At 39.8% G+C, this 23890-nt stretch overlaps 2 protein-coding genes across 6 annotated transcripts in view; both read left to right on the top strand.

Annotated features, from left to right (window-relative positions):
* Nucleotides 1-16036, top strand: part of Dop2R (dopamine D2-like receptor) — a 69233-nt gene extending 53197 nt beyond the window's left edge. Inside the window, exons 5-12 of one of the 5 annotated variants that reach the window (XM_036819885.3) lie at nucleotides 5932-6041; nucleotides 6100-6352; nucleotides 7171-7469; nucleotides 11562-11614; nucleotides 11666-11858; nucleotides 13085-13219; nucleotides 13396-13496; nucleotides 13587-16036. In XM_036819885.3, the coding sequence (XP_036675780.3) occupies nucleotides 5932-6041; nucleotides 6100-6352; nucleotides 7171-7469; nucleotides 11562-11614; nucleotides 11666-11858; nucleotides 13085-13219; nucleotides 13396-13496; nucleotides 13587-13798 (1356 nt within the window). In that variant the 3' untranslated portion in view covers nucleotides 13799-16036. Of the gene's footprint in view, nucleotides 1-5931; nucleotides 6042-6099; nucleotides 6353-7170; nucleotides 7470-11558; nucleotides 11859-13084; nucleotides 13220-13395; nucleotides 13497-13586 lie in introns of all 5 variants that reach the window. The other 4 variants (XM_036819884.3, XM_065867805.2, XM_065867806.2 and 1 more) reach the window with 4 other exon arrangements.
* Nucleotides 16037-19201: 3165 nt separating this feature from the next.
* lky (leaky) lies at nucleotides 19202-20518 on the top strand. The gene has a single exon (XM_017068423.4). The coding sequence runs from the start codon at nucleotides 19380-19382 to the stop codon at nucleotides 20298-20300; it is 921 nt and encodes a 306-aa protein (XP_016923912.2). The 5' UTR covers nucleotides 19202-19379; the 3' UTR covers nucleotides 20301-20518.
* Nucleotides 20519-23890: the final 3372 nt, after the last annotated feature.

The following is a 23890-nucleotide window of genomic DNA, read 5'->3' as shown; positions in this document are numbered from 1 at the left end:
AGGAGAAACAGGGTCGAGAGCGAGGAGCAGAAATGGTCTCAAATGGCGAACCCAAATCAGGAAAACTTTCCCTCTCAGCTTGACACTTAACTTGGGGGCTCATTGGCAACTATTTCCTGCACCACATAATGTGCACAATTTGTTACGCATGCCCTGCCTGCCACGCCCACCTCGGCCACGCCACCTGCCGCCCACCACCCAATCCGCCCCCTTTGCGGTTGTCCAGTGAAGTATCAAAAATCTGTTTGAAGTTGAATTCGCCAGGGCTCAAAAAAAAAATAGAAGAAATGTTGGCTAGAAGCAGAGCTGGCAGGAGCGGTCCCCAATTCAACCATTCCATTTGTGAAAAAGGAGAAAAGGGTTGTCAGGTTCTGTTCGTTTTATTTGGGAAATTTTCTGTGTCTACTTTCGGTTTTATAATTAATTTTAAAAAGCTTTTAATGGCTGGCACGCGTTTTGGCAGCTGCAGCTCTTACCCCATTGGTTCCTGGAAATTTTTCAGAGGAGTCCAGAAACCCTTCAGCTGAAAGTCCTTTTGGCAGGCGGAGAGGGCAAGTTAAGGGCTCCTAATTGACTTGCCAATGGGAAGGGATTTCAGGGGATTGGACACACCGTTTAATCGGGACACCACTTGTCGAGCCAGGAAAAAAACCCAAAGCCATTCAAATGGGCCAAAAATGAGATTTTTAAATACCTGCGATTAAAATTACATATATATTATTGGTTAGGAGTCAGGTTTTCATTTATCGACTGTCAAACATTTTATTTCAATTAAATGTGGGCGAAACATTACCCAGGCCCATAAATCGTTTGTTTATATTGCCCCCCTTCTTGAAATATACTGCCCCACATCTAGTATTTTTTTAAATCTACAAGAACGAAATACAATATAAGATAGAGTAACTTTCTTGCATATTTTTAGTCAGCAGTTGGTTATATTTATCGACTGGCACGCCCTTGCTTCTTTTGTGTATAAGGTCACTCTATTTTAATATACTTCACCGCATCTTGTATTATTTTAGTAACCTGCAAGCATTCAGTAAATATACTTTTACACGGATTACAAATTTAGATAGATCAACTTTCCTCGTTTATTTTTGGTCAGGAGTCGGTTATATTTATCGACTGTCTGGCCAGTACCAACAATTATGTGGGTGAAACTTTAACCCGACACGTTTTTCCTTTATATACTGCACCCTCTTTTAATATACTGCACCACATTTAGTATTCTATTTTTGACTTTGCTAGTATTACACGGAATAAAATCTAAGATAGATGAACTTTGCCGGTGGGCTCAATGATACTTTCATCTTGTCCCCGGCTACCTGTCGCACCCACGTGTCTGAGACTCCTCCGGGGGAAGTTTTTCCTGTTCTGGCCGATGCGATCCGTTGCTGCCTGCTCCAATGAACAATTTTGGGGCCACTTTCAATTCACTAACAATTTAAGTGACGCCCGGGGCCGTCAAACTTTTAATAGCCAAAACGAGGAGCAGCAGGATGAAAAGGACGAAAAGGACGAAGGGCAAGAAGGGGAGAAAGGACTAGAACCTGCAACGTGGAACACGTGCGACACTGCCCGGGGTCTTTTATGGGTCCTGGGCTCGGGATCCTGGAGAGATGCATAATACGTATACACGCACATGCTGTTTTTTTTGCAGGGGCGACGGGTGGCTGGTGACTGGGTGATGGGTGGCAAGGTCAAGGCTCCTGCGACTGCTACAAAGTAATTCGTTTCCGCTTCCGCTTCATTACTCTCGTCACCTCGCCTCACCTCACCCATCGAAAGCACTTAGAGAAAAGAAGGCAAATAAAGCACTGCGGTGCAAAAAAGAAAAAAAAACGAAATGAAATAAATCGAGGCTGGTAAATAAAATGCGCAATTGACAGGCATAAAGGAAATGGCTCCCACACACACATTCGACTGCAAGGATATTCCGACTCACAGATAGGAATTCAGATTCAGACGCCTCACCTGCCAGCTTGCAAAATGCTTATAGGCAAATACAAACAGGCGAATATCGGTGGGCGGGGTTGGCTTAATGGCGGCTAATTAACGCGTCCTTTGCCGTCAACTTGTTGAGTGGAGAACAGGACTCTTTGGCAGTCAACCGGCCTCAAAGAGAAGACGCTGGCTACTCCGGGGGTTATCCGTATTCCAAGCCCTTGACTTCCCAGCGCTCTGACCAATGTTGGTTTTAATTAAAAACCTCACGTTTTGTTGGCCTTTCTCCTTCTGATATTTCTTTTGAGAAATAATTACAAAAAATGTTCCTGCTAATTGGATTAGTATCTTTTATTTCACCATGCTAAACAAATAGGATACACATTTCGCTTTAGCAATCTTAGTATGGAATATTTGGCATTTCTGCTTCTGGTATTTCCTTCAAAAATTAACCAAAACACCCGGGAAATTGGATTGTTGCTTTAACTAACTTGTATAAACATTATTTCCTTTCGTTGCCCCATATTAACCAAGTAAGATACACTTCTCACTTTATTTAGCTAAGTGGGGTGAAATCCCTTCAGGGATAAAATATATCAGAAAACTTTCCACTTATTCAAAAATAGGAGATGATTGACCCCCATTTCTGCAGCAAGGAGCTTGAAAAGGATTTCCGTGTACAGTTTATTACCTGCTCTACGTATTTTTTTTTGGCTTCAACAATTTTGGTAAGGCTTTAAGAAAATTTGCAAACTGATTAGCTTACATCCAGCCATCGGTTGTGTTTGCACAGGAGTCTGATGAAATTTGTAGCAAATTCGGAGCGTTGAAGCGATTCCCAGTGGGTTTTAAGACAGCTTTTGGCCAAGCCTTTCAACCAAATCACCACCCTCAAGCCTCCTCATGTGCGAGTGTGTTACCCTGATTTGTACAAATAGTTACTTGGCTCGCATGGGGGAACTACCCTTCTTACACTGAAAATGAGGATAGGCCAATAGGAAAAGTCGCAAAAAAATATACATAATTTATGAAATCACTCTTGAATTAGTACGATACATTGTAAATGATTATATTGTAAAATCTTAATCTAAGTCCATCGAAAACTAAACAGTCACATACTTCATAAATATCAAAAGAGATCAAAAAGGTTTACCTTTACTTGAATTTTAGAATGATCATAGCAGTTCCCCAAAACATCTGCCATGTTTATACATATTATTTGATTCAAAATAAATATTTTTTATATCTTTTTAAATATTGCCAAATTTATTTACCTTCTTTGTTATTGTCCAACCAAAATTAATAACGTTCTAGAATTTCTGTGTATTTTAAAATCAGCTTTTTAAGCAATCGATTGTCTACCTTTGTCTAAAGGTTTCCGCTTTTAAAATCGAAAAGGCCATTGAATGGGGAAACAATAGAAGTCTTTTGAAAGCGTATCTGAGAGTTTTTCTGCGTGTACCTAGGCACACAGATACACACACACAAATCGAAGCCATACTTGTGTGTGTTTGTGGATATCCTTTGCTTTCTCTGCGTATCAGCGTGCAAACTATAAAAACCAGAAGCTCAATTATCAAAATGCTATGTGTGTTTGTTTGTTTGTTGGTTTGTGTGGGTGTGGGTAACTGTCCCTGTCTCTCTTTCCCCCCCTACTATTTTCTATTGTCCTGGTCCAGAAAGAGAGAGTGGGACAGCATCTGAAAGCTTTTCCCTTTGGGTTTTCAGTGTGTGCGCTCGCCTTTGACTGTGCAAATAGATAAATTTATTTATTTTATGCCCTGCTGCAGGAACCGCACACAAACAACAGGCGGCTGAGACGGCGATAGCATAGAAATTTTCTTTCTATTCCTGCTCTAAAATAAACCAGAAGCCAGAAAAAGAAAAGGACGAAGGGCGCAGGACGCAGGACGAAGGTGCTGGGGAGAAGGACAGCCAGCTGCCGGCAGACAACTGACTTTAAATGCCTTTATGCTCACAAAATACATAAACCGAACATTTTCGAGCAACTCGAAGGGGGCAGAGAGACACTTTCGCTGAATTGGAAATCGCTTTCACAATACCCAAACAGAATAGACTTCGGGCGGCACCCCACTGGGAAGAGTGGGAGGGGTTTGGGGGTGGGCGGTAATATGGGTTTGGAAAAAATATTAAAAAATTCAATGAAGCTTGCAGCTGAAGGAATGTCGAAGAAAGAATCAAAAGAAACCAATTCCAAGCAAACTTTCCAAGATTAAGCCATAAATAATTCGACAAATGCTACATTTGGTTAGCAATAGAACCCGTTTAGTATAGATAGAAAAGTACAGATCTCTGTTGATTTGAGTGATTTTATTTCTCTTATCGAGGAATTAAGGTACACTTAAAGGTTAAACATCTTCATAAAACTAATATACAAATGTTTCTGTTATGAAAAAATTGATTTAATTGAATTCAAAGGTGATAAGAAATAAACAGAAAAAAATGATTTAATGTTAGATAAGCTTTATGAACCTCATCCTTTACTTCCGGAAACTTTAGGCAGAACGAATGTAGTATAAAGATGCGTGACTTAGGCATCGTAAACAATGCAAAATTGAATTCAAACAAATTTCTTTGAACAGGAAAATCGTTTTTAATATCAGGTTAGCTTTCTATAAACCTCACCTTACTTCCGAAAACTGTTGGCTGGGAAGAACAGCAACAAAAGTAAAAATACAGCAGAATAGTAGCACATCCAAGGTATACAAAAAATGGTATGGCCAAACAAAAACATTAAGTGAAAATGACAGGAACAGAGTCTGTATTTTTATGCAAGTATATAGACTTATGGTCAATACCCAGGAATATATTATAAATTATAGTTCAGCTGCAGGCAGCCCTGAACCTGGGCGTACGCCTCGTATACGCAATGTTCCTGACAATGGACTCCGACAGGAAGCCAAAGAAAAGCAGTAAAAAATGTCACATCTTCGAATATGTAGCAAGTGTGTGTGGGGGGGGGGGGGGGGGGGGGGGGGGGAGGGTAAGTTCAGAGGGTGAGCATTCGTGCGTGTGTGCCTTTATATCCAAAAGTTTTTGCCACTTTCTTTAGCCGAGCTCAACTTTTGTTATGCTCGCTTAGCTCCGGCTAAGGATACTCCGTCTGAGTCTGCGACTGCCCAGCTATTTTAGTACATTTCTATGCTGCTTTCAGTTGACTTTCACTTTTACTTTCGTGTGCCTGCGTGTGTACCAATATTTTACACTCTTTGCAGGGGATGAGCTCCGGTTCGAGTTTCAGTTTGTTTGTATAATTTAAGTCCAAAACCGATTGGATAAGAAAAACAAGATAGAAAACTTCGGTCAATTGAGTACGACTATAAGATACCCGATACTCGCTTTCCAGCTACCAAATATGTTGCCTAATAGGGATTTTTGGATTAAAAAGAACCAAATATATTTAGTAGGTGTGGTACATTTCTAACAAATACTCTTATTTTCAAATATCAATAAAACGAGTTCCGCCCAAAAACATTTATAACGAATAATGAGACATGCATTAACGTTTGCAGATCAAATCATATATATATATATATATCACATTCTGAACACAATATACCCCATTTACTAAGTATTGGTAAGGGGAATGCCCACGTGCAGCCACGTGAGGTTCAATTCAACCCAAAACATATCCACATTCCCCACACTATCCCCACTCGGCCTTTTTTATGTGCTTTGTGTGCTACAAATTGTTTGGCTTGGGAAATTCCTGACGTTTTTGTTGAGGTTTTTATGGAGTCTCCTTTGGGACTTGGGGCTGCAGGAGACGTCCATGAAGAGATAGAGTCTAAAACTAATTTGTGGCAGCAGGCCGGGAAATGGGAAAATATTGTTATTAATATTCGACAAAAGGATGGGCATTCCAATAGAGCTCCTCCCCCAGAGTCGATTAAGTGCCGAACAAATGAAGTGTGCTCCCTCCTCGGTTACCATACGCCTAACCTTCCCTTTTATCTATTTTTTCAGGTAAATGGAGTCTGGGCCCTGCCTGACGTTGTTTGTGATTTCTATATAGCCATGGATGTGATATGCTCTACTTCATCGATATTCAACTTAGTTGCCATCTCCATAGACAGGTGAGTTTGTAAGGGAAGATATGTGGAAGATATATCTCATATTCCCTGATTATTTTAGATATATCGCTGTGACACAGCCAATAAAGTACGCCAAGCACAAAAATAGCCGCCGCGTTTGCCTTACGATACTGCTGGTGTGGGCCATATCGGCTGCCATCGGTTCGCCGATAGTTCTGGGCCTCAACAACACGCCCAATCGCGAGCCCGATGTATGCGCCTTCTACAACGCTGACTTTATACTCTACTCCTCGCTGAGCAGCTTCTATATACCCTGCATTATTATGGTGTTTCTCTACTGGAACATTTTCAAGGTGAGCTGAAGTGGAAATAAATATGTAGGATACCGATAAAAATATAAATACTTATATAGTTCCGGTAACTCTATTATTAATTTTACATTACACTTTTAGGTATAAAACAAAATTTTTTTAAATTGATAACTAGCATGAATAAGCTCTAAAACCAAATTTTTTAAAACAATTACTATAAGGAAAAATAAATCGCAAAGGTTCTTAAATCATCAACTTCAAGAGTCTGTGACATCTTTAAATTGTTGAAGACGCCAAGAAAAACAAAATTCAAGAACATTCATTGATTCAAGAACAATTTGTTTTATTTTGCATAAAAACATTTGTTCCAAAAAATATCTAGCCTTGAAGTCTATGGGATCAAATCGAAAGCAACTTAGATATATTTTATAAACAACACTTTGTAAACCCAATTGAGCTTAGTTTTTTAACGTTTCAAACTGTTTTTTTTTTCCGTGTGCAGCTAGACATTTCTATGGCATCTTTTTTATAATACACACATCAGTTTCAAGCGCTTTTACTCAGATTGCAATTAAAATCGGATTTTTCCGAGCCGAGTGGAATCAATATTCCCGTGCTGTCCGTGGCACAATTCGCAATCTGCAATCTGCAATCCGGCCAAGAATGATAGAACGGGATGGTATGGGGTCTTATGTTTGTGCACATTAGCTGCTGACTGGGGGCGAATATCCGGAGGATGCAAGCGCAGCATGGCACTGCTTAATCCGCTCATGCCGTATCCCGAATACCGTATCCTGTACGCTGTACTCTGCGTCTCGTATCCTGTGTTCTGTATCCCCCATCCTGTTTTCCATCCGTAGGCGCTGAGGAGTCGGGCGCGGAAGCAGCGGGCGGCCCGCAAGCCCCACCTATCGGAACTCACGGGCGGCAGCGTCATCGAGAACATCGCCCAAACACGCCGCCTGGCGGAGACGGCATTGGACAGCAGCCGGCACGCCAGCAGGATCCTGCCGGACGAGGCGGCCACCAACACGGCCAGCGGCTCCAACGAGGAGGAGGACGAGAACGCCATCTCGCCGGACATCGACGACTGCCACGTCATCGTGAACGACAAGTCCACCGAGTTCATGCTGGCCACCGTCGTCGAGGAGACGGGCAAGTGAGTACTCGTTCTGCGGTGGAGTTTGAGGTTATGATATGAATATCCCTTTTTTGGACCATATACGGGTTCATCCATTATAAACATGGAAAATATATAGCCATTAAGTGGAGATACCTAATAAAAAAAGGACAAAGTTCATTGATTTCCTGGTCAATTTATCTTTTTGATTTTAATCTATTGCAGTTTTAATTTATTTGAATTAGGGAATGTTACATTTATACTTCTTTATTTATGTTGTATTTAATTTAATTACGATTGTAACATTTGCTTCTTTTATATTAAATAAAAAAAGACTTAAAGTAACTATGAGCGTCGTTTCCAATATTTTATACCTTGACTTAAATACTTTTATAATACATTTAGTGATTTTATAATGAAATTAATTTTTATTAAATGACTTAAATATTGCCACACTAAATTTAACAATTATAGTTTATTTTAGTATTTTAAACCTTGATTTAAATATAGGACTCTGCTTTATTAAATTAAAAAATTCTCATTGTATGCATAGCATATTAAACAAGCTGCTTAAAACAGTCGGTCTTTTAGCTGTACGTCTTGAATTGGCTGAACTACGATGAAAAAACCGAAAAAAATGTCGCATTTTTTGCAAAAATCTGAATTTTGTATTTTTGACAAAAATGTAAACCCTTTTTTTCGCCAAAAATATTCGGTTTTTTGGCTGCCATAACAAAAGTATAAGTCAGAATGAGGAATGTCATACCTCGTTGAGCTCGTTGTTTAATTTCCAATCGATTGCCATTCTAACCTGAAAATTTTTTATTTTTTGCCATTTTTCGAAAAAATGTGATGAAACCCCTACAAAAATTGCGAAAATTGGTCAAAAAATAAATTTTCATAAAACTGATGAGGATCGTTAGCATATTAAACAAGCTGCTCAAAACAGTCGGTCTTTTAGCTGTACGTCTTGAATTGGCTGAACTACGATGAAAAAACCGAAAAAAAATGTCGCATTTTTGGCAAAAATCTGAATTTCGTATTTTTGACAAAAATGTAAACCCTTTTTTTCGCCAAAAATATTCGGTTTTTTGGCTGCCATAACAAAAGTGTAAGTCAGAATGAGGAATGTCATACTTCGTTGAGCTCGTTGTTTAATTTCCAATCGATTGCCATTCTAACCTGAACAATTTTTATTTTTTGCCATTTTTCGAAAAAATGTGATGAAACCCCTACAAAAATTGCAAAAATTGGTCAAAAAATAAATTTTCATAAAACTGATGAGGATCGTTAGCATATTAAACAAGCTGCTCAAAACAGTCGGTCTTTTAGCTGTACGTCTTGAATTGGCTGAACTACGATGAAAAAACCGAAAAAAAATGTCGCATTTTTGGCAAAAATGTGAATTTCGTATTTTTGACAAAAATGTAAACCCTTTTTTTCGCCAAAAATATTCGGTTTTTTGGCTGCCATAACAAAAGTATAAGTCAGAATGAGGAATGTCATACCTCGATGAGCTCGTTGTTTATTTTCCAATCGATTGCCATTCTAACCTGAAAATTTTTCATTTTTTGCCATTTTTCGAAAAAATGTGATGAAACCCCTACAAAAATTGCGAAAATTGGTCAAAAAATAAATTTTCATAAAACTGATGAGGATCGTTAGCATATTAAACAAGCTGCTCAAAACAGTCGGTCTTTTAGCTGTACGTCTTGAGTTGGCTGAACTACGATGAAAAAACCGAAAAAAAATGTCGCATTTTTGGCAAAAATCTGAATTTCGTATTTTTGACAAAAATGTAAACCCTTTTTTTCTCCAAAAATATTCGGTTTTTTGGCTGCCATAACAAAAGTATAAGTCAGAATGAGGAATGTCATACCTCGTTGAGCTCGTTGTTTAATTTCCAATCGATTGCCATTCTAACCTGAAAATTTTTCATTTTTTGCCATTTTTCGAAAAAATGTGATGAAACCCCTACAAAAATTGCGAAAATTGGTCAAAAAATAAATTTTCATAAAACTGATGAGGATCGTTAGCATATTAAACAAGCTGCTCAAAACAGTCGGTCTTTTAGCTGTACGTCTTGAATTGGCTGAACTACGATGAAAAAACCGAAAAAAATTTCGCATTTTTGGAAAAATCTGAATTTCGTATTTTTGACAAAAATGTAAACCCTTTTTTTCGCCAAAAATATTCGGTTTTTTGGCTGCCATAACAAAAGTATAAGTCAGAATGAGGAATGTCATACCTCGTTGAGTTCGTTGTTTAATTTCCAATCGATTGGCATTCTAACCTAAAATTTTTTTATTTTTTGCCATTTTTCGAAAAAATGTGATGAAACGCCTACAAAAATTGCGAAAATTGGTCAAAAAATAAATTTTCATAAAAATGATGAGGATCGTTAGCATATTAAGCAAGCTGCTCAAAACAGTCGGTCTTTTAGCTGTACGTCTTGAATTGGCTGAACTTCGATGAAAAAACCGAAAAACAATGTCGCATTTTTGGCAAAAATCGGAATTTCGTATTTTTGACAAAAATGTAAACCCTTTTTTTCGCCAAAAATATTCGGTTTTTTGGCTGCCATAACAAAAGTACAAGTCAGAATGAGGAATGCATATTTTAATCTATTGCAGTTTTAATTTATTTGAATTAGGGAATGTTACATTTATACTTCTTTATTTATGTTATATTTAATTTAATTACGATTGTAACATTTGCTTCTTTTATATTAAATTAAAAAGACTTAAAGTAACTATGAGCGTCGTTTCCAATATTCTATACCTTGACTTAAATACTTTTATAATACATTTAGTGATTTTATTATGAAATTAATTTTTATTAAATGACTTAAATATTGCCACACTAAATTTAACAATTATAGTTTATTTTAGTATTTTAAACCTTGATTTAAATATAGGACTCTGCTTTATTAAATTAAAAAATTCTCATTGTAAATGTAATGATTGAGTTATTTTATTCAAATATTAAAAACGCAAATTCTATCTCTATTTTTTTTATCAGTGTAATGTTGGTTTTAGATCTCTACACATATACATTTTAGCACCCACTTTTTGGACGCTAACGAGCTGTTTTTTATTTGCGTACTTATTTGTTTTGGCCGTGGCACCTTGTTTTAGCATCTTATGATTGCCCCCTAATATAAACACGTCGTGCGAATTTGAAATGGACGTATAGTTTTGCAAAACCACTTATGTCTTACGTGGACGGGGTATGAAAAGCAGTAACTTTCAGTCAATTTCAGTGCAAACTCCGTGCCAGAGAATGAAAGTTGGGGCCCGGAGCTATCTGCGATGGCCCTGGGAAAGTGGAAAAGTTGGTAGCTCAGCAGTTTCGTTTCCGTATCCGTATCCTTGTCCGCTTTCCGCTGCGGCAGCTTGCAACTTGCAACCTGGCAACCTGGCAACCCTGGCACGTGCCGCAAACACGTAATAGATAAGCCTGTTTCTGCTGAGTGGTCTCGAATGCACTTTCTTCCAAGAGACCAGAACTCCAGACGACCAGACGACCCATGCCCGTGGAGAACTGTCAATCTAATGGGCTCCACCATGGAGCCACTCAATTGCCGACATAAAAGCGACACGGCACTGCACTTTCAATCAGGTCCTGCCAAAAGGACACCTTCCTCATCAGCACTCTCTCCCTGCAATCAGATTCCCCGAATCCCCATCTTCATCCGAATCCCTGTCCAAAACCGCCATTAAGTGCGAGCGTTAAGCGCAGCCAATTAGCATCCTGATGGCCTGTTTAATCCAATAAGGACATGAAATGAGACCATTAATGACAGGCTGGATGCACAAAAGAAAGAAATGGGATGGGATCGACCGGGTCTCGAATGGCATCAAAGACCGCGAAACTTTTGCCGCCTCAAAAGAAATCCCAGCCAATGCCCGAGAAAAATAATTCTCAATAATTCAATTAATGCGTCACTTTATTAAAACTCAATCTTGCCTTGCCTTTAATTGACGTTGCGCCCCGATTTTCCGTCTTTTTCGTCCTTCATCAATGCCGCTTCATCGCTTTCCCGCCTGTTGCCCCAACGATTGATTGATTGATTGATGGCCGCGGCTCCTTTAATTGGAAAACAACATCTCCACATCGCACTCGCAGCAGCGTCGTGGCCCAAATCACCACTCAGCCGCAGCTGGTCGTCGCCGATCCGAATGGTAATCATGATTCTGGTTATGCAGCCTCAAACGTTGACGATGTCCTTGCAGGCGTGGCGCCCGCCTCCGCCTCCGCCGCCACATCCGCTGCAGCTCCGCGAAGCAGCGGCTCGCCGCCGGACAGTCCGCTGCCCAGTGGCGCCACCCTCCAGCGGTCCAGCGTCAGCAGCCAGCGGCGCAACCCCGACGACTCGCCGAAGCGCGGCGAGCCGACTCTCAGGTCAGTCGGTGTCGATAACTCCAGGTATTTCTATTTGGCTTTCAGATACGTAGGTCAGAGCTCGAACCCCCTAGATTTTGTAATCTTAAAAAAATATTCAGCCTAAATTGTAGAAAATTTTGAGTTACTCCCGATTTTTTCGATATTTGGAAACAAATATATAAAAAATTTAAGTAAAAGTAGAACTGCAGGTATATCAAATTAGTATTCAGAACCCAACGCCACAACCCAAACTCCCATAATATACCTAAACTATACAAAATATTCGGCCTGAAACCTAGAAAATTAAAACAAACACACACAATTAATTTATTTTTAAGAAAAGTAAATTTTTCATAAGAAAAAACTTTTTCAAAACAATTAAGAAAGTCATATTTTACTCGGAGTTTCTAGAACACATTGTAAAAATGTTTTGTATTTATTTTCCCGATATCTCTTAATCTCAGCAAATCTTTTATCCTCGAACATTTATTATATCGCCAAAGCAGTTGAACTGACATTTTAGACAAAAATCTAGGACATATAATTTATCACATTAAACTAACTTACTTATTAAATTTGAATCGCCATCTCTAAAGTCATTATATACAAAATAGTCAGTTTATAACACAAAAACAAAATCTCTTTTTTGTGTTTTGTTGTTTGTGTTATTTTATGCAAAAATAAAACGAATTCTATTACACAATAAATTGTGTTATAATGCTTTAAATGCCCGAACATGAAACAAAAAATGTTTATGCAATTCATTACTAACTTTTTGTACCATGTATATACGACAAAAGAGTCAAGCCGTGTCAAATGTGACAGCAATTTAATTAAACATTTTAGAAGACCGTCAATTTGTGTGGGTTTTCAACCAAAATGTATATATAGTTTCTAAAAAAGGAACATTGAAAATCAATCAATCTTTTTTTATTTAAATTTTATTTGATCCAAATTGCTTAGCAGGTTTCTAAAATAGATAGTAATCAAATGTTAATCGCTTTCCTAAATATTACCAGGATAAAAAAATGTGTTTGGTCACTTGTTTTATTTATTTTCCTTGTAATTAATCAATCACACTCTTATTTAATAGTTCCAACAAGTCCCAAACCTTTTCCAAAAAGACCCCGCACTGTTTTCGCACTTATAATGTCAGAAACCGCAAGTAGGCCCCCTGGAATCCGAAAATAGTTCGGTAATGCCGTAGTTTAGCGCTTCTCGATTGCGTTTTCATTCCGACCGCTTCCCACTTCCGTTTCCGCTTGCAGCGTCGCCATGAAGCCATTGTCCTTTGTCCGCTACGGGGTGCAGGAGGCCATGACTTTGGCACGCAACGACTCAACGCTATCGACCACATCGAAAACGTCCTCGCGCAAGGATAAGAAGAACTCGCAGGCGTCAAGGTGAGTAAATGCCGACGTCGCCCCTAATTACGGTTATTAGTTTGGCTTTTCTGTTGGCCAGTTTGGGCCCTACTTTCCCACTCCTACCTTCCCACTTTCACTTCCTTTCTGCCTTTGCAAAGTGCAATATATATATTACATATACCATGGCCTATTATCCTTTGCGTGTCGTACAGATTCACGATATACAAGGTGCACAAGGCCTCGAAAAAGAAACGCGAAAAATCGTCGGCCAAAAAGGAACGCAAGGCCACCAAAACATTGGCCATTGTTTTGGGTAAGTTCAACAGCAGGCCCTGAATTTTGAGCGTATGCTAATGTGAAATCTGAATTCCGAATCCATGGCCAACACAAACAACCCAAACAGGTGTCTTCCTGTTCTGCTGGCTGCCCTTCTTCAGCTGCAACATCATGGACGCCATGTGCGCCAAGTTCAAGAAAGACTGCCGACCGGGCCTCACGGCCTACATGATGACCACCTGGCTGGGCTACATCAACAGCTTCGTTAACCCGGTGATCTACACGATATTCAATCCCGAGTTTCGCAAGGCCTTCAAGAAGATCATGCACATGGGGTGATTAAAAACGCGAATAGCAATAGCAACTACCAGGATGGTGAGGGAGTCCTTGTGGACTGGATATGATTATGATATGATATGCCAAATGGAAGCCATCGATGCACATGAGACCTCAGTTGGCAGTGTGCATTGGGCTTTAGTTACGTTTCGTTTGTCGTTCGTTGGCTTCTCCAATAGCATTAAGGTTCAGCTACTTATGTAAATAGATCTGTATATACCTCTACTCGGTTAGGCCCATATATTCAGCAAAACAGACAGAGAGAGAGAGGGGAGAGCATTACGAGCTGTAGGCTAGGTAAAATTTTTAACAATTACATTAAGCTAACCCTAACTAGCGATATAATCAAGACACGACAACCACAGCAAACACGCGATTAACATTCCAAAGTAGCCATAAGTTACGCTAGGGTTACGGATACGACTCGCTTTAACAGGACAATGTAGTGTTCTTCGTAGGCTGCTCCCAAAACCTATCACATATCACGAGCAGCAAGCTATACCCACCACACACAGCACTCAGCCCCCCTCTATTCGAACCCAAAAATAAACCCCGAATATTAGATAAGAGAGTATGAAACAAGTTCATATCCCTAAAGGCTCTGCTGGCGATTGTTCCATATCGATACATGGTGTCGGTACCTAGAGTTAGTTAGTTAAATAATCGGAAATAAGTAGATAAGGTAGCTAGCGGGCCTTGGGGTCAGCGCCTTCCACCACAGACACATCACATGTACGAATTGGTCCAAGTTAGTTGGCGGACATGGGCGATTGGAAAGGGAAGTATACAACTTGACAGAGTGACACAGACACACACACGAGCAGACACCATAAATCAAATGAGCCCCACAAATTAATACAATATCGAGGGGCGCTGACCTTGATGCTAATCCCGCTTAGAGGTCACTTTCCGTTCGACTTTCAGTTCGTTTAGCTATAGAGACGAGCATTATATAAGAGCATTTAAGATCCAGAGGTCGTACCTAGGCTAGTCATATATATACATATATATATATATCAGATAGTACCAAGGGGGGCTGGCGTTATAAAGAGCCTGGATGCATAGCAAGGAGGGGGAGAATCAGGGTATCTAGAGCAAAGGCTACCGCATTGCTAGAAGCAATAGGCGGGGTAAAGGAGCTCCGACTTTGGAGCCACCATAGCAGATATACTCATCGGTTTAAGCGTACGTGTATAGTGGAATATCAAAACTGAGTTTTGAAACACGGACCGAAACCTTTGTCCTGCCGGAACTCGGATTCCCAGGATCCTGAGATCGTTTCAAAACGGCAGGGCCGAAGGCCTTTGGTCCCTGATTTCAACAGCCGTCCTCTTAACTGTTTCTATGTGACAAATAATTGATAGGTAATTACTCCTACGTGTGTAGTAGTTTATAAAACAATTCCATTTATTACATATAGTACATATGGTATAAGATCGGATTTGTGTACTTAGGCGTAAGCGGTGCCCCCAGCTCACATTTCCATGGAAACCCCTAGGAAACTCGAGAAAAAGCTCAACAGTTTTTATACTTTCCTAAGAACTCCAATACAAATATAGTAGCGAGTGTGTTGAGTGTGTGTTGGTGAGTGTTTTTTTTCGACAGGTTAGAACTCTAGTCGATAAGGTTAGGCTAAGACTATACTGTTCCACTTTCAGATCAGTGCGGAATGCTCTTAAGTTAGGTTCTTCCAAAGAAAACGCTTATTAATTATAGCTAATTGGTAATTTTGCAATTTGAACAAACTATTTATACGACACCAACACAAGCACACAAACACACAATATTACTGTTGATTTATCAAAATTGTAGCCTGAGTTTTCCAATCGTTGAATTGTTGTCTGTTATCGTTAATTTGTGAATGAGATATAGCATACTTTTAAGGTCCCTCCGTAGCGAGATCTCTCTACCAATAAAGCATATATACGATACCGAGTTTGTAAAATAACTGAAAATGGACATGGAAACGGAAAAACTGAAATGAAAACTATTTTAAAGAAATGGAAATATTTGTGTTTTTTTTTTCTAGAAAATTATGAGAATTATTAACTAAATGAAACGTAGGCTAAGCTCTAAGAAAAGCAAACTATTTCAAAAATAATTATCATAGCTTACGGAAATAATAATAGCGAATAACAACAATAAACTAATGATACCAAATAGGATGTGGAGCGGCCTAGACTTCGTCAGCATAAGAATACATCAAATAAATAAAGCAAAACTGAAAATATTTCAAGGCAAAACAAATCGCGAACTTTTTATTTCGATGGGAGAAAACTTTCTCTTTGGCTCGGGGGTTGGTAAGTTCATATACGTCTGTATAAATGGCCTCCTACTTTTCCTTTCAGCTTTCTCCTACCGTACATGTGTGCGTATATACCAACATTTTATTGCACTTATATGAGCTGATAATAAAATTCCAATAAGCATGAAAAGAAATAAAAATACTTACACAAGACAAACAAGAGGCACAATGGCTGGAAGTGAGTTCCGGTGGTTGGGTTGCTGGATAGTGAAATCCATTCGAGAAGGAGCTGACGGTCGTCGCCACCTCTTGGGAAACCGAAAACCCAACTAAGAGCCCCTAAATAGATGAAAGGAGTCGGAGTCGAAGGAAAGGAATCTCCACCACAGCACTCGTCATATTCTAATGGGTACTCAGTCAGCCGGTCCAGGAGTTGGAGGCGGTTATTCGGATTCATATCCGCATTCAGACTGGTGAATAAATGAGACTGGGAGCTTCCTGATACGAAACGACCCGTACACTGCGGAAAAATTCATAGTTGTTAAGTACGTTCTGGTATTCAACACATTCCGACAATATAAAGTCGGAAACCATAGAGTTTTTTAAGCATGTTTTCATAAATTTATTTAACTTCAAAAATTAATATCACTGTGGACGGCATTCCACGTAGTGACGAAGCGCACCAGGTACATATGTATTTAATATCTAGATTTTCGAAAAATAATGCCAAGATCAACATTGAAAATATGGAATCCTTAAGTGGTTCTTTTGATAGCCACGGAAATAAAATTAATATATAAATTTAATTCTTAAATTAAGTCAGAAATCAACTTGAAAATGGACTAACTTTTTTAGTTCCTACCATTTCGTTCTTGAATTAAGAACATTCGGCTCAAAATATGAACATTTGTACTTACACGGTTTTTGAGAAAGAATTTTCTCGATTCAAGCACAATGTGCTCGGTTTTTCCTCTTTGTGTAGTAATATATAATATTATGAAGTATTTTTAAAATATTTGATATATAATATTTTGTTCTGGAAACCATAGGAGATTCTTTTGAGGTTAATATTTAGTGCACATCAATGTATATTCAAGTAATAGTTATGTTTAGGTCATTTACATATTTTCTTCTGAGTGCAATTTAAGTTAGACAATTTCGTAAATGCAACACTTTTACTTAGATCATTAAAAGCCTGTAATTTATGAAACCGATACATTACAAATTTTTCTCAATGAATGCCAATTTGGTTTTCGCACAGCTACAGCTGCTCGGTCCGCAGAGGCGTCATTGTCTTTGAGCTGTGTCTTGGCCTGACCATAAATACAAATGTAAAAAGGGCAACCAGAGCCGACCCCTGACCTCCTGCCCCTTCCCCTTGCACTTTCTGCCTCCATTTGAGTGCGAGCAAAGTTGTTTCATTCGATTGTGTGTCTTGGACTACCAGACTGCTGGGTCGAGAGTTGTGTGCTCCATGTCCATAACTAATTCGAACTAAATGATGTACTAAAGTGTTGAGGGAACACGGATACTCGTGCCCAGAGGAATGGACATCCAGACAGTCAGACACCGGGAGACCAGAAATACGACACACACACGAGGAGGGTGCGTATGAAATGTTTTCCGTCTGGGGGCGATATCTTATCGTTACACACACTGGGTGGCGATAATTGACAGACCATTAACGTTTGGATTGCAAAAGCCAAAGTAAAACTAGGCGGGCAGGCAAGCGTTTAAATCTTAAAGGCATATGTAGGCCAGGCATATCGATGTCCAGAGAACTGTGTAATTTGCTGAGATTCCATACGAATCGAGTGATCGAAATTGAGGACTAAGATTCCATCGAAATTAAAGAGGCGTTCCGGTTGGAGATGCTCCATTGCCAGAGCCTCCGATAAAAGACCCAGCCCAGCCAATCAGGGGTATTTTACCCCTGAAGGGGTTGACCCCTCAACCGCACCACTATGGCTTAACATCTGACCCGGAATGGAATTCTGGCAACCGGAAACTCTACGGGCCAGAGTCAAAATCGAAAAATATGCACACGACCAGAAATAGTTTAAATACAAGGCCGAATATTAAAATGTGGAAGGACTCGGGACGCAGTACTCGGAACTCGGGACCCAGGACCTCTGGCGATGGGGTTAGTGCAATCAAGCATGCCTTCTCAGTGGATTACTGTCCCGGCCTGACCTGCCGCCGTTTCAACTTCACGGTCGATGACTTTTCAGCCTTCTGGCCAGCGAAAGATGAAAGGCGGTTCGAAAGGGCTGGCAAGCTGAGTGACCAGCTATAAACTCGGAATAAATTCACTACCCGAATTCTTGACTTTAAGGGGAAACCTGCTTTACATGGTTGGGTTGTCCATGCGAAAAAGGTCTCTTGTTTTTATATATATTCCGAAATATTTAAAATTTTAAAAGGGTAAACTATTTTTTTTAATACAGATAAAAGGGTATCTCGGTAAGTAAATTGATCAGAAAATGTTGATTTATAACAATACACAATAGCTAGTTTAATGTATGATTTACTCATGCTTTAATTACTAGCAAATATTGTTTTATAAACGATTGAAATATTTTGAACTGCAGTGATTGGTGTCCCCCACAAACATTAGTAATCTCTGAATACTATATGATGAAATATACTTCAATTTAAAGTGTTTTAAGATTTGATTTTAATATTAAAGAAAAATGTAAAACGAAACTTTGTAATATGTCTTTTGATTTATGTTTATGCTAAAAATGTACTTTTATCTTTATATAGATATTGTTTTAAACGTTTAAAATATTTTCAACTGTATTCCTTTTTGCCCTGAGGACTTGGCACTTGCTCAAGTGACTGGAAGCACTTATATTTATGGATTTGCAAGGAGGACCGCAGTCATCGTCTGTTCCCTCTTCAGTTGGCAGGGTCAATATAATTTTACTGTCATCCGATTATCGTCGTGGCTGGCTGGCTGCCGTCAAGACCGATTGAATGGCTGGTCCTTGAGAGGTTCTAGTACTCTCAATTAACTCTTCGGCTCCGCTTTTTTTTGTTCTACTGATATTCCCATTAAATATTATACTTTACATAACTAATGCTCAATGGTAAAGGATCTAAAAAACGAAATACCAAAGCTATCATCCAAGTAGCCCAGCGGATAACCTTTATCCACCCAGCCCATTGTTCAGTATCAAAAATCGTGCTGTGACTGTTCGGGCGAGTAGAAAAACTATGAGTAAATTTTTAGAAGTTTTAGCTGCTGCGTACAAATCGGTGCTTCCTGGCAAACAAACCGCCGTTCCAGAAAACAAAATCTAGAAACCAAATCACCGGATCGGTACAGAAGGCAAGATGGTGGAGTTCGGCTTCGACCTCAAGCACCTATTTCCCCAGCCGATCATCCGGGTGCAGGCGGACTCGCTGCATCCCAAGGTCCTGTCCACCGGTCCCCGGGCCCATCCATTCATACCGTACCAACGCCAGCGAGGAGTTGGCCAACCGGCGGTGCCGCCGGGGGGACCCAGCTGCGAATTGAGCCAGATCGTGGACGTGATGGGGCAGCTGTCGGCGGTTGCCCAGGGACTGCGCTATCCGGTGACCACCGCCGCAAAGTTGGCACCCGACCAGGTGGTCTACCTGCTGGCCGACAAGGATGCGGCGGGCCGATGGTCAGTTGCCGGGCTACTCAAGGTCGGCACCAAGGACCTCTTTGTGTTCGACAACAAGGGTTCCTGCCGCCGGGCGAATCAAACTCCAGCCATCCTGGACTTCTATGTCCACGAGTCACGCCAACGCCGTGGCCTGGGCAAGCAGCTCTTCCAGCGGATGCTGGATGAACAGGGCTGGACGGCTGGCAAATGCTCGGTGGACCGGCCCTCGGAGAAGCTACTCGCCTTCCTGGGCAAGCACTACGGCCTGGTAAGCACCATTCCCCAGGGGAACCACTTTGTGCTCTACGAGGGCTTCTTCGAGGATCCGCATGCCAAGATCGTTTCGGCCCGCAGTCGTGTGCCGGGCGGCGGGGATCGCAGCCAGAGTCAGGGTCACCATCTGCGGCAGACACAGACGCAGGTCCAGACGCAGCAGCAGAAGCAGCAGCAGCAGCAGGGTCTGGGCACTGGGCAGACCATTGGCAATCCCAGACACTACCGACGGGACACCCTCAATCAGGGGTCGGGAGCGAGCCTGGCAGCATCGCTGCATGAACGTGGGCCCTGGACTACCAGCATGGACTACATGGCCGGCTCCAGGGGCAGAAGAGGAGACCATTAGGTGTACCCATACCCGTTCCCTTGCCCGTAACCCCGTCCCCTCACTCCAAGGCGAGTTAACGCTTGGCTCGTTTCCATTGAGGGCATCATCGCACACAAAATTGCTAGTTTATGTTAAAATTTTAATGGTTCCTAACTGTTATATAATTCAATCATCCAGAAAAACGACAAAAGAAATCCACATTTCCGGGTTTGACTAAATAAATTAAATTATGTAAATGCACACGTAGATTGTATAAAGTTGTGAATTAATTGGATTAGTCAGGTTACAAAACGATTAGGGCTCGGTTTCTAAGGCTTATGTTAAGGTTATTGTTAGTTGTGTGTCAGAGACAGTTAACAGCAAGTTGAAATGGTGTGAAAGATTGAATCGGTTTTTCAAAGAGGTGTATATTTTATGAACAGCAGATCTGTTATCAAACGATTCAGTGGGAAATTTTACTTAAGAATTGAGATTTAATTCGATCAGTCAGATGGACAAACGATTAAGGACCGATTTCTCATAAGAATGTAAAAGCTTTAGTTGGTTATTTATCGAAAGAAGTTAACATTAAGTCTAATTGTTCGGAAGACAAGTTTGTTTTCTGTTAAAAAAGAGTGTTATCAAATGGAAATTGAGATTTTATTGGATTAGAAAGTTGGCCAAACAAGTAAGGGCCGATTTTTTAACAGCACGTTAATGTTCTAGATAGTTATCTGTAAAAAAGTTAACATTAAGTTAAATTGTTTCGAAAGACAAGATCGATTTCCCAATGTTGTTTGACAAGCCCTAAAAGAAAATTAGCCGAACTATTCGTTGTTATTTTGATTTTGACTAGAAACTTTAATTAAGAGATGTTAATCAAATGAAACTTAAAAGCATATGAAGAAACTGATTACCGAAAGATAATTTTAAATTAATCACATAAATAAGAAGACATCAAGATTTCATCCCAATGATTATTTTTTAAAATTCCTAAAAAGCTCTTTAAACTGGGGCTGATTGCAAAAATGACCAGCAGTTGGACTCCAAATCAAAGGCTATCCAGAAAAACAAACGCAAGTGGGCCACCGAATTTGCTTGTACTTGCATAGTTTAATTTTCATTTAACTTTTATTTGCCGTCACGTAGCCAAAAATAGCCGAAAACGGCCAAAAACGCAAAATGCCCAGCCAATGATTGGAGCTGTTTTCGTTGATTTTCATCGGTTGTTTGTCCTTGTTGTTGGTTGGTTGGTTGTTGGTTGTTTTTTGGTTGTTTGTTGTTTGTTGGGCTGTCGTTGATTCGTTTGCATTGCCATAATATTTAATGGGCAGTCAAAAGTTGATGGGACCCAGGTTCTGGGATAGGAGGTAGGCCTTGACTTTGACTAAAACTGGTTTTCCGGCAGTTATTATATCGCATCATTTGAACAAAGTGTCCGCACATGCAAGGCAAACGAACTTAAAGAACGCAAATCCAACGGATTGGAAGCATCAAGCACGCAGGCTATATGGTTATATGGCTATATGGATATCTATTTATATGCTATATGGCTATATGGATATCTGGCTATATGGTTATATGGCTATATGGCTATATGACTATATGGCTATAGAGTCATAGAACAAGCATCGCGGAAATGATGTCGAAGAAACAATAGCGGGCGGGAAAACCCAAATGAAATTCAGTTTAACCGAGGCACTCACCACCACGGGGATACACACACACTAATGCGCACCCGCACAACCACATAGACAGGGGGAAAACACACAGGGGCCCAAAACACAGTGGTGCAAATATTGAAATTGAACATTTTTGTCACGTGTCAAATGCCATTTATGCGCTTCGTGATCGCACGCGGCTCAGAGTTGGGAATATGGCCAAATGTATGGGGCAAAAAGGGGCGTTAGAGGGTTAAACAGCCAGGCGAAATCGGGGGACAGACAGATCCGTCTCTGACTGTCGGAGGGTTCGAGGAAATAAATGTCTTTCAATCGGGGCATTTTGAGGTTCTGACAAAGCACAAAAATAGCCACACAGGTACGGAAGTTTTCAATGTCTTTAAGCTCTCAGGTCAGTGCAAGTGTGGCTCAAATTTAATTATTAATTATATTAATTATTACTTTTATTATAGATTATTTAACACGAAACCCAAATACTAATTTTGAACTATATACACAGCTTGTCAAAAAATAAACTAAATAGATTATGAAAATGTTTTGTAATTTGTAAAGCAATGTGAAAATGAACACTACTATTTTAACTGTTTTATTACCATTTGATGGTCAAAAAATAGGACAGAAATTTATGATAGTTTCCGTATATAGTAACTTTACTACTTTCTATTTACATAGCAATGTAGGTCGCTTTATAAGTAGGATACTCTTTAAATCTGCTTTCTATTTTGTAGAAAAGTTCCAACGATTTTTAAAATATGTTTTAATTCTTAATTTGTAACCATTATATTGTTTATGTTAGTTCCCGTAAATAGTAACTTTACTACATTTTACTTACAAAGCTTTGTAGGTCGCTTTATAAGTAGGATATCCTTTAAATACCGAAGGTCCTCTCGATTTTTGAAATATGTTTTACTTCTTGATTTATTGAAATTTTTTATTTTTATCAAATTTATTTTATCCGTAGTTGGCCTGTCATTGACCACTTGTAATTCATGTTTTTTCTGCTTTCAATATGGGTATCTCATAGTCGTGATGTTAAAGATACCAACTACAGTTTTTCTTCCTGTAATTTGTTGCTTGTGTTTTTAAAGGGACGAGTGGGTGTGTTTTGCAGGTGCGTGGCTTTATCGCCATGGTTTCGAGTGCCTTTCGATGGCCGCCCACGTGGAGTTTTATTTTAAAGCGATTTCTCCATTCCATTTCAAATATTTATAAAATAACCCCAAAAGTGTCAGCTCAAGTGTGTGGTTGCGAGTGTGTGGGACAGTTTTATTAGCATATATCGATTGCACTTAGACGACGCAGGCAGCGACGTCGGCAGAGGCCATTGTGCAAACTAAGTAACGCAAAACAGCAGTGGATAACTCGAAAACTCTCGTATCCCTTTGCTTACTTTATTGTTTTTAATTAATTTATGGCTTATACAACGACAGGAGCACATACAGAAGCACATACATGTACATATGTATATACATACGACGTGTGCAAGTGAAAGGAAATTGAGAGAAAAAATAAAAGTGATTTCAAATTTGATTTTCATTTATGATTTTAATTCGTTTTGTTTATATTGATTTATTTCAGCATATTTATTTAGCAGCTCTCTCTGTCGCACCTTTCTCCTCTGGGCTTTAAATGCGTTGCGGTAGTTTTCAATTTAATGGTTCACAACACTGCGTATGAGCAATATTGCGTATACGCCCAAACACTGCGTATGAGCAATATTGCGTATACGCCCCAAAAGTCTAGTTTTAATCATGCATTTGAACGGCATGACAGAGTTAGGCTTTTCGTTGGTATTGCCATACACAGTGTTCCGGGAAATAAGATGTCATTTATGGTTTTCGTTGCCGTTTTTCTTGGTGCACCACACGGCGTATGCGCAATGTTGCGTACAGGCAGTGTTTCCCAGAAGGCAATTATCGGTGAAAATTCTTTGAAAAACCTGGCAAA

This window comes from Drosophila suzukii, chromosome X (assembly GCF_043229965.1).
Source record: "Drosophila suzukii chromosome X, CBGP_Dsuzu_IsoJpt1.0, whole genome shotgun sequence".
Taxonomy (NCBI): Eukaryota; Metazoa; Arthropoda; class Insecta; order Diptera; family Drosophilidae; genus Drosophila; species Drosophila suzukii.
This window is presented reverse-complemented; position numbering and strand designations above follow the sequence as displayed.

What these genes read in the sequence shown, in the direction of transcription:
- lky (XM_017068423.4), top strand. Translation starts at nt 19,380, where the DNA reads ATGGTGGAGTTCGGCTTCGACCTCAAGCACCTATTTCCCCAGCCGATC.